Source organism: Akebia trifoliata, chromosome 7, assembly GCF_017979445.1.
Source record: "Akebia trifoliata isolate Shusen 1 chromosome 7, ASM1797944v1, whole genome shotgun sequence".
Taxonomy (NCBI): Eukaryota; Viridiplantae; Streptophyta; class Magnoliopsida; order Ranunculales; family Lardizabalaceae; genus Akebia; species Akebia trifoliata.
Genome location: NC_141381.1, coordinates 28,863,465 through 28,880,519, shown reverse-complemented (window position 1 = coordinate 28,880,519; position 17,055 = coordinate 28,863,465). Strand labels below are relative to the sequence as shown.

At 33.3% G+C, this 17,055-nt stretch overlaps 1 protein-coding gene across 1 annotated transcript; it reads right to left on the bottom strand.

Moving 5' to 3' along the window:
* Window positions 1-2,355: 2,355 nt before the first annotated feature.
* LOC147398835 (galactinol synthase 1-like) lies at window positions 2,356-5,556 on the bottom strand. Its single transcript, XM_086448170.1, has 4 exons — window positions 5,093-5,556; window positions 3,726-4,049; window positions 2,858-2,992; window positions 2,356-2,756 (listed from the first exon to the last, which is right to left on the bottom strand). Exons 1-4 carry the CDS (start codon window positions 5,426-5,428, stop codon window positions 2,535-2,537), a joined length of 1,017 nt encoding a protein of 338 aa, XP_086304296.1. The 5' UTR covers window positions 5,429-5,556; the 3' UTR covers window positions 2,356-2,534.
* Window positions 5,557-17,055: the final 11,499 nt, after the last annotated feature.

The following is a 17,055-nucleotide window of genomic DNA, read 5'->3' as shown; positions in this document are numbered from 1 at the left end:
AGGAGGAGAGAGAGAGAGAGAGAGAGAGTAAAATACAAAGATTTGTTCACGGGATTCGTCCAAAATTTGAACTATGTCCCCGGGCTTCGAAGAGTTGTTTCACTATCTTAAAGTTATTACAATATTACATTACACGAGAAAGAGAGAAAACCCCCTTGTGAGAGAGAAGTAAAGCTAGAGATAAAAAGAATGGAGCCCGATGAGAGAATCAAGTGAGGGAGCCAAGTGCGAGAGAGCCAGATGGGAGAGAAGTAGTGATAATCCTTCCATAGAGAGCTCCCTCGTATGTAACCATCTTGTCTTCTTTATAGGATCAAATGAAGGTGAAATGACCCATTTAATTTGCATCATCTACAAAGTTTAATAAATTTCTTATTAGATTAGAAGCAATTTGATACCAATCAGATCTGAACCTGATCAATTGACGGTCCTCATCTATAGAAGAAGGAAAATGCTGAAGTGATTGAAATTTACTTTTCATCGAGATAAGAGTGAAAAGCATCTATGATTCTGTGGGCATCTTCACGTCAGCAATGTCTGAAACGATGTAAATTTCAATGTCCCTACAGCACGACTCATAGAAGAAATCAAGAGGATTCTTTTTTTATCTTCCCCACCATCTGTCACACACTATTATCTTTAGTGGTGACTAAATGTATTCCAAGCTTTTCCTGTCTATATAAGAGATCCAATGAGGATATGCCACCTCGATGTGGCATAATTTACACCATGTCCAAAGAATTGGACTACGGTCCAACTTCAAAGTAGTCAACTAAAGCTTCTTTTAATAAATAATTATAATTATTTATTTGTAACATATGATATTAGTCAAGAACAAGCCCAATTTTAAAGTTAAAAATGCTCTTAAAAGTTGAAATCTATCCTTAATCAAGTGGGTTTTATAAAATAAAAAAAAAAGGGATTTGGTGATGGATTGATCGAAGATTTGAAGTCATAATAATAATAATAATAATGATCATTGAACGGTCAATTTGAAAGATTAGACATCCAAATCCTCATATAAATTTGATGCTCAAAGCATAATTCACTCACTTTGTCATTCCTTCAGATATGATTTGCTTTTAAAAAGAATTAAAAGAAAAGAAAAGAATGAAAGAGTGTCCAAGAATTCAGTTAGTAGCCTACTTTAACTAAAACAGATTTATTAGAATCTTAGAATCACTAATCAAGCTGATTCTCAATGTGTGGGCCCACCAAAACATTCATCATATGATTGCTGGATCCATACTCTTCTCATGAGTCATCGACTGAGTGAGAGACAGAGAGAGAGAGAACTGAGGTGTTTTTTTTTTTTGGTTCCAATCAATGGGCCCAGCTGGAATCTTCTACCTCAATGTATGTCCACCCAATTCAAGTGGTCTTAAAATCTTGCCAATTACATGGTTTTGACAGAACAGATCAATTTAGCTGATGCTTTAAACTTAAGATTATCAGATATATAATATTTTTTTGCATGGAAGATCCTTTAGAACCCAAACATGCTTGCCAGGTGTAAGATCATGCTCAGAAATGACTCCAAGTAGACACAAAAGGATGAACTATCCGTCGTGTTGCACTTGTACACATGTTAATGTTTAACCGTTAAAATAACAGATTAATTTCAACAATTAATTATTTAGGAGAAATTCTATTGGAGCAACATATTTTACTTATAACACACCAAGAGAGAGAAAGAATCATTCTTTACTCCTCCAAAATCCAAATACTCTCTTTGAACAGAGAAAAGTGATAATAATAATAAAAAATTAGAGTTTCATTCATGTTGGAGTTTTGAAATGCTGAAGGAGAGGCAAATCGAAACATTTATTCTCCTCCAAACGGAAAATCGATGAATTTTTCAAAGAATTTCCTTCTTAGAGAATTTTTAAAAGAATGATAATGAATGCACGTGTTTGCGTATGCGGTTGACATGGCCAGGGCATAGAACCGTACATCTTTTTCATATGTATCCCAATGAAAAAGAGCTATGATTTTGTGCTCTTATCACGACGGCCATGTACCCAACCGCATACCAAGACCACGTGCATTCATCATTATTCTTTCTTATATGATTTTTTTTTATTGTTACCTCTCCCCCTTCCTCATGTTACTTCCCTAATCCTAGTAGATGGTTTTAGTGTCTCTTTAATTTTGTCTGAATTGTAGTGTAAGTCCATTAATTGGTATACTACAGAAAAAGGTTGGTGCATCAATAGAAGTTTTCTTATTTTTGTATCCACTTAGCTCTGTAAACATGTGATTAGATGTGGTTATGTGTGTGTGTGTGTGTGTGAGAGAGAGAGAGAGAGAGACAGAGAGACAGAGAGACAGAGAGAGAGAGAGAGCCAAAAAAAATAAGAGGAACCATTAATCTATATCTGTGTAATAACCTCAACACATACATGCTATCTTTTTTTTTTTTTTTTTTCTTTTCTTTGATGTGGGAAGCAGATAGGCAGGATTGAACATATAAAAAAGATAGGGAGAAGTATTACACCAACTTTATCCACTCTCTTAAGAGATCTAATTAAATATTAAGCAGCAGAAGGTGCAGGGATGTAGGAAATAGTAGGATCAGGCATTGTAGCCATGATTGATGGCGCCATCGTATACGTCTCTTCCTCGGGATTGGCGTCATTCGCCTTGAAGTCGAGTGAGGCATCATTGTAGATATCCCACCATTTTTTCACTAACATCTTAATATCCTCTCTTTCCATGTTAGCTTCTTTGCCAGTGTACCTCCATGGCTTGGATCCCTATATTGGACAAACATTATTATTAAATAACTAACCTTTTTTTTTTTTTTTAATTATATATATTTTTTAAAGATTATTGTTTTAAGGTAGAGGGAACTTACAGCAGCACAGTAATGCACCACCTTAACGTTCTCGAGATCAACATTTTCGGGATGTTGCCATAGCATGGCTAATACCAGATTGTATATCGGGGGGATAGGCTTGTACATGTGGTTGAAGAACTTGTTCAAGAAATCCTGTCATTTACACCCAAAAACAAATTAAAATAAATAAATAAAATCCATGTTCTTATAAATTAATGGTGATGGTAGTGGTGGTGGTGGGGATGTGGTACTGAGGTCATGAGATGGGGTGGTGAATATGATCCACTCCTCCAATCATCAACCAATACCATCATCATCATCATCATCATCATCATCATCATCATTAACTAGGCAATCTTTATTAATCACCATATAGCCTTGAATAATATACAAGCATCCCAATTATGATTGTTACACTAAACCCATTAAAAATTGTAGCTTCAAATGTCATGTCATCACCATCAAAGTCTTATTCTAAAAATTTCGATTTTGAGAAATAAATCCTATTTCTTTCATTCAATATCATTAAAAGTCACGTCCTTTAATTAATTTAAGTGTGTTTATATCTGCTTTCATTGACTTGTATTTTTATTTTTTTTTGCTTTCACCTAGAGCCTTTGAAATTGTTATGTTACCCATTAAAATTCTAGCTTCAAATCTGTCATCTTTAACATCAAAGCCTTGTTATTTGATTCAATTTTGTTTAAAGTGATGATATCTTCTATTAATTTCAACTACTTTTTATATTTGCTCTCACTACCTCAATTTAATTACATTCTTTTTGGTCTTCCTCTCATGTTTTAGAATCTTTAATTTGCATTTTATTTAAAAGTGATTAACAACTAACAAGAAGAATATAATAAGATTGTAGGATGTAAGAACTCACTTGCTCGGCAAATGGTGTGGGAGTAGAGATACGAAGAGTGTCAAGAAGAGTTTGGTAAGTTAAGCGGCTAGGCTGAAACACAAACATGCCAGCATTGAAGTACAAGGGAGGAGGAGGAGAGTTCATGTGAGCAGGCCAAGTAACCTTGTCCGGGCACTGCTGGCAATACCCGATTGAGTATTGGGGCGTATGGCTCCACGTCTTCTCGCAAAAGCAGTCCATCACCGCGTAGAAGTAATTGTCTGGTGTGTCGAACAAATGGTCTATGTTTTCGAACACTTGGATATCGGCATCCAGATATATCATCTTGCTATACTCCTCAAACTACAATATATATCATTTAATCAATAAATCAATTAACCATATATTAAAAGGGGAAAAAAATAAAAAAAAAGAAGAGAAGAGAAAACTTTTCCTTACAACACACCTTAGTGTGCTAATAGAAGCTCTCAAAAACTTAGTGTTTGAGAGACACCAATATTTTCTTATAACAAATTAAATAATGAAATTTGAGCCAACCATCATGGAACTCCGTCGATTATTAATAATCAGATCCAATACATGTTAATAGAACACCACCGACTATGAATTTGATTATCTCATCCGTATCAAATCTGATATCTAAAAAAATTGAAGAATATTTGATTATTTAAATATGAATTCGAGTCAGATTCGAATAATCGACTATCTATAGACAAGGCCGCCTAAGGAAAACATGTCTCTTACCTTTTTTTATTTTTCGTTTTATTTTGGACAAATGATAAATTGATCTGAAATTCACTAGTGTGATGTGGCATGTGCACAAAATCATAGATCTTTTTCTTCGGGATACACAAGGAAAAATATCTATGATTTTGTACAAATGCCACGTCAAGCTAATGAATTTCAAATCATTATTTTATGTTTCAAAGGCTAGTTTATGGCTAGAAAAAATACTTTAAAGCTGCTCAAAATCCAATCTGACTCGATAAAATGTAGAGTGCTGATAATCTGACTTAGGCACATAGCAACTCAATCGACTTACCTGACATGATAGGCTCGAGAATTGTAGATGTGCTCTCCTCGAGATACAAAATTATGATTTTTCATTAAAAAAAATGCAGTTTTGTATCTCGATGAAAGCAGATCTACGATCTCCTCCTTGTCGATTGAGTATGTCACATGCCTAAGCCAGATGGTACGTAAGCCATAGCATATATATTTTATTAAATATATAAAGATCATTTAAATTCTATTCATCAAACGGGTCTGACTCGATTCGACCCAATTTAACCGGTTGAGTAGAGTTTTGGAGTTTTAAAATAATATAATAATAATAATAATAATAATGTTTTCCAATGAAGTGGGTTTGTGTGCGTGAAACTTACATCCCATATACGTAGCTTGGAGTAGTTAATGACATAGTAAGCCATGGCGAACTGGATCTGGTTATCGGGCGGATATATCGGTTCGATCTCACGAACGATGCAACCTTGAGATCTCAATATCTCACGATGCTCTTCGGGCACATCTGGTAATATTGCCACCACAAGAGGATACGCACTCTTAACCTTACGAAGACCCTTAGCTAATCCCACCACACCTTTCACGTAGTCACCATTACCAGCTAGAAAGGTCACGTACCCTCTCTTCGAATACCCGTATCCGTATCCGGCCTTCCCCGTACCCGTAAATACGTCAACTGTCGTCACTCCTGGGGACATTTTCGTAATTTCCTAATGCACCAACAAGAAGAAGAAGAAGAAGAAGAAGAAGAACTGAAATGAGGAGGGAAAGTAGACTTAAAGTGAATTAAACCTAACTTGCCTTTGTTCCTGAGTTCTACTATGGCCACCTTGCCTTGTTTAAATAGACATCAAATGAGAGTTAAATGTGTGTTAAATGAAATTCAAATGAAGATTCAACTTCTGTTTTTTTTATGTGTATGGGTCTTTTTCATGTTAATTATTTTATAATTTTTGTGGGTTGTGAGAAAAAATGTGGTTGCTGTGGAACCAACCGTCCATCAATCCTTATCATGTCTATTTGGACGGATGAGATTTATTTGTGTCATAATTATAGTATTTTTCTATAAGAGGGATGGTGGAGGCAAAGACTTTTGTTTTCATGTATATATTTAGAGAAAAGTTTGACCTCCACAACTATATTGACACGTGGCATTTTCATTCTAAATGAAGTCGGCATTTTAGTTAGTGGGTCCGAAATTGTGCTAGGTGGTAATCTCTTGCTTGTGTGGACATCAAAATTTGATATAAGTGATGGACAACGAAGATTTTCTCTCAAGTGGGCGTCATTTTCTCTGTGAAGGAGGAACGAATCTATGCTGACATGGCATTTCGAGGTCTCTTGCTTAATTTGGAGGCCACACACATCAAACTCGTCTTCGATGACTCGTTCCACATTTTGAATCGATTAAATAAAATTTCGGTCGAGTTATATTTTAGTGATTTAAATGTTATATATATTGGGTCACGATCCATCTACAAGTATATTTTTACTCATACATCTACATCGTGTTTTGTCCTATGTGGGTTAAAAGTTTAGGATTGAACTGATTTTTAGTGAGGATAGAGATCATCTTCATAAAAAATTAGCTTTATCCAAAAATTTTAACCTTATCAAAAGTGGTCAATGATTTAAGTTTTATGATTAGTTGATTTTTGGTGAGGATAATCTCTATGACTTTTAGCCTATAAAGGACAAAACACATTGTAGATATATGTGTACACGGATGCTTACCCACACATATATATATGTAGGGTAAGGATTCGTAGACACATAAAGCTACTAATAAAACTATAATGTTTTTGTCTTATATGGGCAAAAAGGTTTAGAACGAGCTGATTTTTTGTGAGGATGATCTCTATAGTGAGAGTATCACCCTTGTAAGAAATCAGCTCATTCCAAAACTTTTAACCCCATTAAAAGTGATTTACAAAAAATGGACGGTCCAAAATTCTTCAACTTGTAAACATGGGGCTAGAAGTTTCAGAATTGGCTGATTTTTGGCAAGGATGATCTCCTCACCATAGAGATCATCCTCACAAAAAAAAACTGCCCATTTTGAACCTTTTTGCCCATATTACACAAAACACATTATATTTTTATGAGTAGCTTTATGTGTATAAGGATCCTAATCCATATATATATATATATATATAGAGAGAGAGAGAGAGAGTCGGAATCCATAGACACATAAAACTACAACGTGTTTTGTCTTATATAGGCAAAAAAATTTAGAATGAGTTGATTTTTTGTGAAAATAATCTCTATGATGAGGAGATCATCCTCACAAAAAATTAGCCCATTCCAAACCTTTTTACTCATATAAGACAAAACACATTATAATTTTATTAGTAGCTTTATGTATCTACGTACTCTGAACTATATATATATATATATATATATATATATATATATAGCAGGGTGTTCAATGGCCAACTTTTTGGCAAAACATTTTTCAAAACATGAGTTAGAGGTTTTGGAATGGGTTGATTTTTGGTGAGGATGATCTCTACGGGGAGGAGATCATCATCACCAAAAATCAGCCCATTCCAAAACTTCTAACCCCATCAAAAACAGTTTACAAAAAATGGACGGTCTACGATTTTTCAACTTGTAAACACGGGTTAGAAGTTTTGGAATGGGCTGATTTTTGGTGAGGATGATCTCCTCACCGTAGAGATCATCCTCACCAAAAATTAGCTCATTCCAAAACTTCTAACTCATGTTTTGAAAAATGTTTTGCCAAAAAGTTTGCCATTGAACGCTACCCATATATATATATATGGATGGCGTTATTACGACCCCCTATTACGACCCCCTTTGCGACACACCATTTTATCTTATATGGGCAAAAATGTTTGGAATGGGCTGATTTTTTGTGAGGATGATCTCTGTGATGAGGGGATCATCCTGGCAAAAAATCATCACATTCCAAAACTTCTAACCCCATCAAAATTGATTTACAAAAATTGGATGGTCTAAATTTTTTTAACTTGTAATCATGGGGCTAGAATTTCATCATGAGCTGATTTTTGGCAAGGATGATCTCCTCACCATAGAGATCATCCTCACAAAAAATCAGCCCATTCCAAACATTTTTGCCCATATAAGACAAAATGGTGTGTCGCAAAGGGGGTCGTAATAACCCGACCCTATATATATATGGGTCAGGATCCATGTACACATATATCTACAACGTATTTTGTTCTATGTGGGCTAAAAATCTTGAATTGAGTTGATTTTTGGTGAGGATGATCTCTATGACAAGGAGACCATTCTCATAAAAAAACAGCTAATTCTAAAACTTCTAACCCCATATTTACGAGTTGAAGAATTGTGGACTGTTCATTTTTTGTAAATCACTTTTGATGTGGTTAAAATTTTTTGATTGTACTGATTTTTGGTGGTAGAGATCATCCTCACAAAAAATCAGTTCAATTCGAAACTTTTAACTTACATAGGACAAAACACATCGTAGATATATGAGTACATAGATCCCGATCTTACATGTAAATAGATTCTATTGGCACACCAATTTTGGTTAAAAACACCCCAATTTATATAAAATTAAGTCATGCTACAGTGACCTTATATCGCACTATGCAAACAACGACGTAGAGGTAGGCACAAGACCACAGATGCTTTACACTCATAAAAGCTGCACACTTCCACCAAGGAAAGTGGGATATGAGGTCAATCGCGAGGTCACTTCAACATTATTCTAAAATTAACACACATATTTTGGGTGCTCTTAATAAAAGTTGGTGTGGTAATAGAAGCTCTCTATATATATTAGAATAACATTTGGGACATTAATTAAAGCTGTTTATGTAAATTGAAAAATGGTGAATATATTTATTTATTTACGAAGGAGTTTTACTACCTTGACTGAACACTGCATATTCAACATTGCGCTGACGTGGTATTACATAGATAATCATAAATTTCTTTCCTCTAGATACAAGGTAAAAAATGCTAATATACATTTATGACGGAGAAAATAATATGGAACTTGTTGACTCAGAAACCAATCTTAATTTCATTGAAATAAAATATATCTAATAGAAGAAAAAATGTATTTAATATATATAAATAAATTAAAATAAAAGCTGATTTTTTTTTTTAGAGTGTCATGTAATTACTAAACAGGCCAAAAGAAGAGGGTTGTCATGGACATGCACCACTCAAATGAAAATATCCTATTGGCTGCTACTTGAGTTATGTGACGATAACATCGACAAAGAAAGATTCTTAAGGCCGAAGGATGGTGATGCTCGAAGAATACCTTAGGTCCATGGCTTCTCGGAACATCTAGAGAGCGTTCTACCACAAAATATGAAAAGATATGTGAATTACAATGCGGGATGGTTGAATTTAATCTAGAAACTTCTAACCCATGTAAGACAAAACGTTAGCTAAGAATTTGGTTGTTAAACCCAAATATTTAATAATGATTTTCTAATGCACCCTTCTGACACACGCCCATTGATGTGGCATGCTAGAATCATATATTCTTTTTCTTGGGATACACAACTGCACTTATTTATGGAGATGTAGAGTTGTGTGTTCTGAGGAAAAATATCTACAGTTCTAGTCCATACCACATTAGGGGGGATGTGTTAGAGGGGGCGTCAAAAAATCATGACTAATATATATTTAATAAAACTCAATTATAAGGCTCATATAACTACAATTTTGTGGGAGATAAATTTTCTATAAAATCATAATTGTAAGGGATAAATATTTTATCGAACTACAATTTTTTGTGAGATTTACTTTATTATCTTTACAATTTACTCTTCACCCATGTTAACCGTACTATATTTCCCCTTTCACCCCTTTGTTATTTTTCATCTTTTATCCTCTTAACCTTAATTTTTTTTTTAATAATACCATCCAATTTTATTTTTTTTGTTTTTACCCCTCTTAATTTCAAAGAGGTGCCTTTCACCCCCTCAAACTTTATTATATATACCTTTTAACTCACTTTATTATTTTTTATTTTTTACTCCCTTAATCTAAATATTTTTTTATAATACTATTCCAACTTTATTTTTTTTTCATTTTTACCCCCTAACCTCCAAAGAGGATGCTCATGTTGTAGGCCCGGGGTGAACTATGTTTATATATATATAAATAGTGTAAACTTGCTAAGTTGGTTAATGTCAAAATGTTGAAAGGACGTTTTGGATTCAAAACCTGCCTTATATATGTATGTATAAATAATATTTTCATTAATATATTATATATTTTTTTAACCAGGTCATGGTTGATATTTAGAATTTAATCAACTTGGCAAGTGGACACTTATATATAAATCTTAAAAATTAGTAAACATGCTCAAAGATCATGATTTATTACATATTAAAAAGAAAAGGTGACCCAGTTAAAAGATTAAAGATCTTACATCATCATTATCATCGAAGCCATCTTGATCAATGATTTAAGGTCGGCACGAAAGAATCTTATCTCAAGAATATAAAAAAATATCTAAAATTTTCGATCATCACAACTCAATTTCCTTAGTACCTTGAGTTATAAATATCATACATTGTAAATGTTGGATCATGTCAAACCCAACTTGCCTACCTTTGAGAGGAAAAGAAACCCTAACTTTATTGCCCACTTCTTTAGACTATAATATATAATATTTCTTTTTTAAAAGGTTTCTAGTACATTCGGATGTTTTTGGGTCCAGCCCTTGTAGTTGATTGTTTATGTGTAGCATCGCTTTCATGAGATTTGGATCTTTAGCTTAAAAAAAGCTAATGAAGATATTTTTATATTATTATAAATAATATTAATTAATTATCTATAAATTTAGGAAAAATTACTTAAAGGATCCTCGTGAAAGGACTTATTTTTAAATAGTCCTGTTGAGTTTAATCCCACATCGAACATAAATTACCTTGTCTTTCTCCTTGTAAGTACCTGGGCCTCTTCACTCATTGCCAATTGATTTTCAGTTGGACCTCAAAATTTATCATGGTATTTGAACAAGTCTTTCTCTCATCCACGTCACTTAGTTCATATCTCCACGTGCTTCGGCCTGCATATGTGAGGACGTGTTGAGTTTAGTCTCACATTGGACATAAATTGACTTGTCTCTCTCCTTATAAGTTCCCGAGCCTCTCCACATATTACCAATCAATTTTGAATTGGACCCTAAATTTTTAGCTATTGCTTAGTAAGACATAGAGTAAACTTTTTCTTTCTAAATGGTCTTTGGACCTCATCTCCCACATTTCTCACGATTGAATGTTCTAACTGTTTAAACTCGTAGTTTTCATTCAAAAATTGGATTTTTGACATCTTAGTCGATTTTCGGAGATTCTATTCCCGAAAAAAGGAGTTAAGAAAGAAGAAGAAATTATTTTCAAGAGTTTTTTCAAATATTTTGAAGAAGTATTTAAAAAACTAAGGGTTTTTACTTTTTTTTCTTAATTTTTGGATGAAAATCGATCAAGAATGGTTCTTTTGAATTTAAATCATCCAAACAAGTCGTTATTTCAAGTTTTTAGTCGATCTTTCCATATATTTTAGTCAGCAAAATTTGAAAATGGATAGATTTTACCAGTGTTGTGTTCAACAGTAAATAAAAAGTAGTGAACTCAATAGTAAATAATAGTGAGTTTGACAGTAAAAATTCTGAATTTGACACTAAATAATAATAAAAAATGTTGAGTTCGATAGATCATTTAGAAAGAAAAAATTTATTAAATATCTTGTTAAGCTATCGTGCAAAACTTAGGGATTATTTAGAAAGAAACCCTTTCACGAGTGTCTTTTTAAGTAATTTTCCCATAAATTTATCGTAAGGAGAGAGGCCAAGAGGGATAAAGATCTAACGAATAAAAGGCAGCATAATTTATGTCCTGTAGGGGCAACAAATGTTAGAATTACTTAAACAAATCCTCCAAAAATCATACAAACCCTTTCAAGATAGGGAAAAAAACCCATCCCCTCTGCTTTACTAAAGTAACCAATAATTATTTTAATAATTTTCAATGGAATCTAAAGTGCAATCATCTAAGTGTCGGTTAAATTTGATACATATAAATAATAATTCAACTTGCAGACTTCTTTTAGAGAAATAAACAAAATCGTACAAATTGTCATATTTGTAACAATTCAACCAACTCCATCTAAACTTTATTTTTATTTTTTTTGATTTTGTAACTATTTTTTTGAAAATTTAATTTATTTTTAAACACAAAATTATCTCTTATTTATAAAGATTGAGAATAAATTACAAAAATACCATCATAAAGTCAAATGTTAAATAGCAGTATAACATTATTTAATGTGAAAGACACAAATACCCTTCATTAACTAAGATTTTTTTTTTTTAATTATTGGTGAACCATTCACTAAGGGGGTGTTTCGGTCAGATTGTTGAACAAGATTCTTGTTCTTAATCCGATTTTAAAATCTACAAGATTGTTTGGTTCAGATTATTGAAATAGTTTTTTGATAATTGAAACACAATTTTTAAAAGTTAAAAAAGGAATCGACTAATTGCACACCACCAGTTGTTGGTTGCACACAAACTTTAAAAAAAATAATCTTTTTTATAACTCCTATTTTAAGTTTTAACCTATTAATTGTACTTCATTATAGTAACCTAAGGTTTAAGGCTTATTCACATTCTCATGGCTTCATTTTCTCGATAATATGAATTGTAATGCAAACATGTTTGTTATATAATCGAGAATTACTTACAAAATTATTGAACCAACAATAATTTTTGTGGGTATGGTTGAAGAAGAAGGAAAATAAAAATAACAAAGGAGTGCAACATTTTCTTTATTATGTTTGAAGTGCAATCATCCAAATGGAGTGCAAAAGGTAAAATTTTAAAGTGATGAAGTCCAATTGGTAGTTGGTGTTGTGCAACTAGTCAGCCCTAGAAAAAAAGAACGGCCTTCCATTCGTTTCTCATCAATTAATGGTTTATAGCTTTTTTGAACTAAAAGACAGAAAAGACCATGTAACAAGGTCTTGGTCATGGGTTCAAGCCTTGCAAAAGACAATATAAACAACCACTTGTTGAAAGAGGCGTAAAAAGGAAGAAATCATTCTCTTTACGGAACGTGTAATGCTCATTGTTATTTTAAAATACTACTATCAGTTATACATTTTGTTAGAGACACAACAAACGTTGACGCATTTCTGTTAGGTTGTTTTTTTTTTTTTTTTTTCAAATTTTACATAATATTTGCAACTTGTGAATCATTTGGATTTCAATTTTTACATAATATTTGCAAATTACATTTTGAAAAAATATAATTTGATAAAATTTTTCATTAACAATGTTAGCCAAACAAGATTCTGATATTGAATTGTAAAATTAGTTTAATCAAATAAGATTCTAGATTCTAAAATAGTTTTTATAATTTGATTTTAATAGCCCATAATCATAATCGATAATTAGGTTATACAATCCAAACGAAACACCTCCTAAGATTGTGCTATCTGTTCTGTAATCATGAATACGATAAGCTCCTTTGTCTTCTCTCTCTTTTTTTTTTTTCTTTATCTTTATTTATTTTTCATCAATGAATTATGATTACACTTAAAAAAAAGAAAAAAAAGAAGGAATAACAAAGTTTTACTTCACCTGATTTTATATTTTAAATCATTAAAAATATACCTTTTATATATATATATATATATAATATACAATGATATCTTGTGTGAAAAAAAAAATCTAAATATTGAAGAAGGAACAAACTTGAAAAAGGTGATATTTGCAAATCCAACCTTTAGGGTGGGGTAGGGGTAGGGGTAGGGGGTGGGTCCTACATTTCATATTTATTATTATATCTCACGGTGGGGTCCACAGTATATAACCTTTTTTCCATTCGTGTTCTCTCTCTCTCTCTCCGTTTTTTTTTTCTTTTTTTTAAATGATTAAATAATGATGGAAAAAAAGTAAGACCATCTTCCAACAGCAAGACAACATCCTTATCCTACTATGATGATATTTTGTCTTTGGAAAGACCCAAGTATGGGTTCTATTTCCTATTATTATAAAAAAGAGAACAAAAGAAAAGAAAAGAAAAGAGAGATATTGTTTGAACGTCAAACAATGTACGACACTCAGTGTCCATCCAATGTAGCCATCAGGTAGGGGTGTGCATTCGGGTTTATCCGAACCGATTTTTCTGGTTTGGTTTCGGTCTAGTTTTTCTTACAAAACTATAACCGAAACCAAACCTAACCCAATAGTTTTGGGTATTCTACGAGTTCGGTTTTATTAAAAATATTTTTTAATTATTATTTAAAATTGGTGACAATTTATTTTTATATAATAGTCATGTTGATTTTCACATGGGTAGGAGGAATGTTTCACAATTTTTTTTTTTTTTTTGAATTTTTAGGGTTTTAACCGGCTTGGGTTTGATTTCAGGTTTTCATTCGGTCCAATTTTCAAGGGGTCAAATCGAATTTTTTTGGATTTCCGTCTGTGTTTAGATTTCAAGTAAAATTTACAGCCCCTAATTCATCTATGGCTGATATGGTAAGATAGATACAAGTTTTTAAAAAGATTAATAATTTTCTTATGCTTGCCTCTGACACACGCCCTTGTCGTGACATGTGCTAGAATCATAGATTCTTTCTTTGAAATACACAATTGTACATATTTATAGGGATGTATAGTTATGTATCCCAAGGAAAAAAAAATGTATGGTTCTAATCCTACCACATCAGAGGCATATGAGGGCATGTGTCAAGGGGGTGTCAGAAAATCATGACTTTTAAAAAAATATTTCATAGGGATTAGGTTGTTTAGGGAATCTTTTGAAATATTTTTCCATCTCATCCCATATCTTATTTGTCTATTATTTGTCCTTGATTTTTCTAAAAATCAATGAAAAATGACCTCAATACGCTCATCATAATCATCGATGTTATCGTGATCACCATGACCATAATTTTTCATCAAAATCACTGTCGTCATCATCGCCTCCGTCATTAAATTATTCTCATCATTGTCAAGGTTGAAGATGATTGAATTCTATAAGAAAATTCAAGGGTTTTTATATCATCTTTTACTAGCATGGTTTTTAAACTTGATATCGCATCTCGTCTTGTTCAGTTCTGATATCGAGTCGTCTCGGACGAGTTTTCCGATACATTTGAGACGTCTCGTGAGATAACTCAAAAAATTACACTGTGAGACGTAAAACTCGGTCAAAAAATGACTTTGTGAGTTGGTCTCGTTCAGCTCTGATACCGAGTTAACTCGGGCGATACATCTCGATCTCAGACGAGTTTAAAAACCTTGTTTACTAGTCTATACGAGAGTCAAAGTCAAAGGGGGCATGTCATCAATTTGAAAACATAGGGGCACCTGAAAATATTTACCAAAACTTGGAAGTTGGTGTACTATTCTACGTAGGTATACGCTAGCAAATTAAATGTATGGCTGAAATGAAAGGAAACATATGGTAAATATATACTCTGATGTATAAGATATCTATGTTTTTCCTCCCATCTCAATCATTCGATGGTTAAAGGGATCGACGGTGGAGATAGGAGGAAAAAGCACAGGTTTCTCATGATCAAGGTAGGTTTCTTAGGGAGTCTCTCTCTTATTAGGAATCAGTAGGAATATCCTCTCATATCGACTAGCTTTTCAGATTAAAAGAAACTATGAAAATGACAAGTTAACACGTGGCACTATCTGATTGGGCAATGCCCCAGTGGCAAAATGTGTGGATGTGTGCCAATTGGCATCCAGCTGAAAATAGGGAGAATATTGATCTCCAACCTGAGAAGTTTGAAGAGCTTTGAGTGGTGGTGGTGGAGGTAGATATGGTCCTCACTCCTCGCTAAACAAAGAGTGGGGCGTCTTGGTTTTGGACTATTTATCATGAAAATTTATAAAATCGACATCACAATAACAATATGAGGTTTAAAAGGCCCTTAATTTCAGTAGTATTCATCTTTAGAAATATCTCTCTCTCTCTCTTTATTTTTCAGTTTTTTTTTTAGTGGTGATAATCTGACTATCCCGTGTGGCACACTCACTCGACGACTCTTCCGATGTGACAAGTTTGGGTGCCAAAAGATCTGTATCTCTTGAAAAACACAATTCCCTCGGGATACACTTTTTTAATGAGAAAGTGCACTTGTGTATCCCAAGGCCTACAAACTTGTGGCTCCCAAACTTATCACATCAAGAGAGTTGATTGAATGTACCACATGGGATGATCAGATTATTACAATTCCTTTTTTTTTTTTTTTTCTTCTGATATATTATGTGTTGAGATAGAAGACGACAAGGGATGGACCAAATATCCATCCGGTCGGTGGGTCTCCAAAAATGCCATGCGGCATAAAATGGGATGCCACCTGACCTTGGTGAGGAATGGGACGCTTAACTGGATCTCTACTCTAATGAAGTGAAAAAAAGTTATACAACCCCCAAAACCCTACTTAATCTCCTTGATTGGAGTGTTATAATTTGAAGTTGGTGTGGCAATATAAGAAAAGCTCTAATAATTTGAAGTTGATTGAGGTGTGTTTTAAAAGGTGAAAGGAGGAAAGAAAAGGAGAGATGTGTCTCCTTCTGGATTGAAGCTTAAGAGAAGAATGGTGACTCCCTCTAATAAGCCATCTCATACTTGTAGTTAAGTGGGGTCGGTAACACACACAATTTGTCCTCCCATCCATACATACATGGAGCCATCCCAATTTCTGACAAATTTTTAAGGAAAAAATAATAATAATAAAGTACAAAAGTTACAAGGGTTTGTGGACATAGAGAATGACATTGAATTTCCAGCTCCAGAAGATCATCAAGATTTGAAGTGATGTGAATCCCAGAGTACCATTGATGGTGTTTTAAGATCCAACGACTATGTGCCACTATAAATAATTGCAACTACAAGTGATATCAGTGGTCAGTTCACGGGTTCAACATTCATGCTCCAATCTATAACCAAAACACACGCAACATTCATAATTATTCCAAATTCGAGACCGCCTATGTCTTAGATCTCATAATATCATAGTAACTTCAATCTTAGAAGCAGCCGCAGATGGTATTAATGATGTTCATTGGGTACATCCCAAGTCATGGTGCACCCACTAAATGCATTGGATCGTGTAACGACAAAATATTTAGGCACCAAGTTAAAAAAAATCAGGGACTTTTACTTATCTACCTTCATAACTAATTTTACAGAATATAAACCCTTCTGTGACAGAATTCAGTAAAAAAGATAGACATCCTGTTGAAGTGGAAGTTTTATGTTCATACAGTATATAGATCATACACTTCTTCTCCAGACTTTTCTCTCTCTCTTTCTATCTC

Excerpts from the sequence above, each read along its gene's own strand:
- LOC147398835 (XM_086448170.1), bottom strand. The coding sequence starts at position 5,428 with ATGTCCCCAGGAGTGACGACAGTTGACGTATTTACGGGTACGGGGAAG. Across the intron at positions 2,993-3,725 it reads CCACACCATTTGCCGAGCAA|GATTTCTTGAACAAGTTCTT; the intron begins GTGAGTTCTTAC and ends TGTAAATGACAG. Across the intron at positions 2,757-2,857 it reads TGGTGCATTACTGTGCTGCT|GGATCCAAGCCATGGAGGTA; the intron begins GTAAGTTCCCTC and ends TGTCCAATATAG.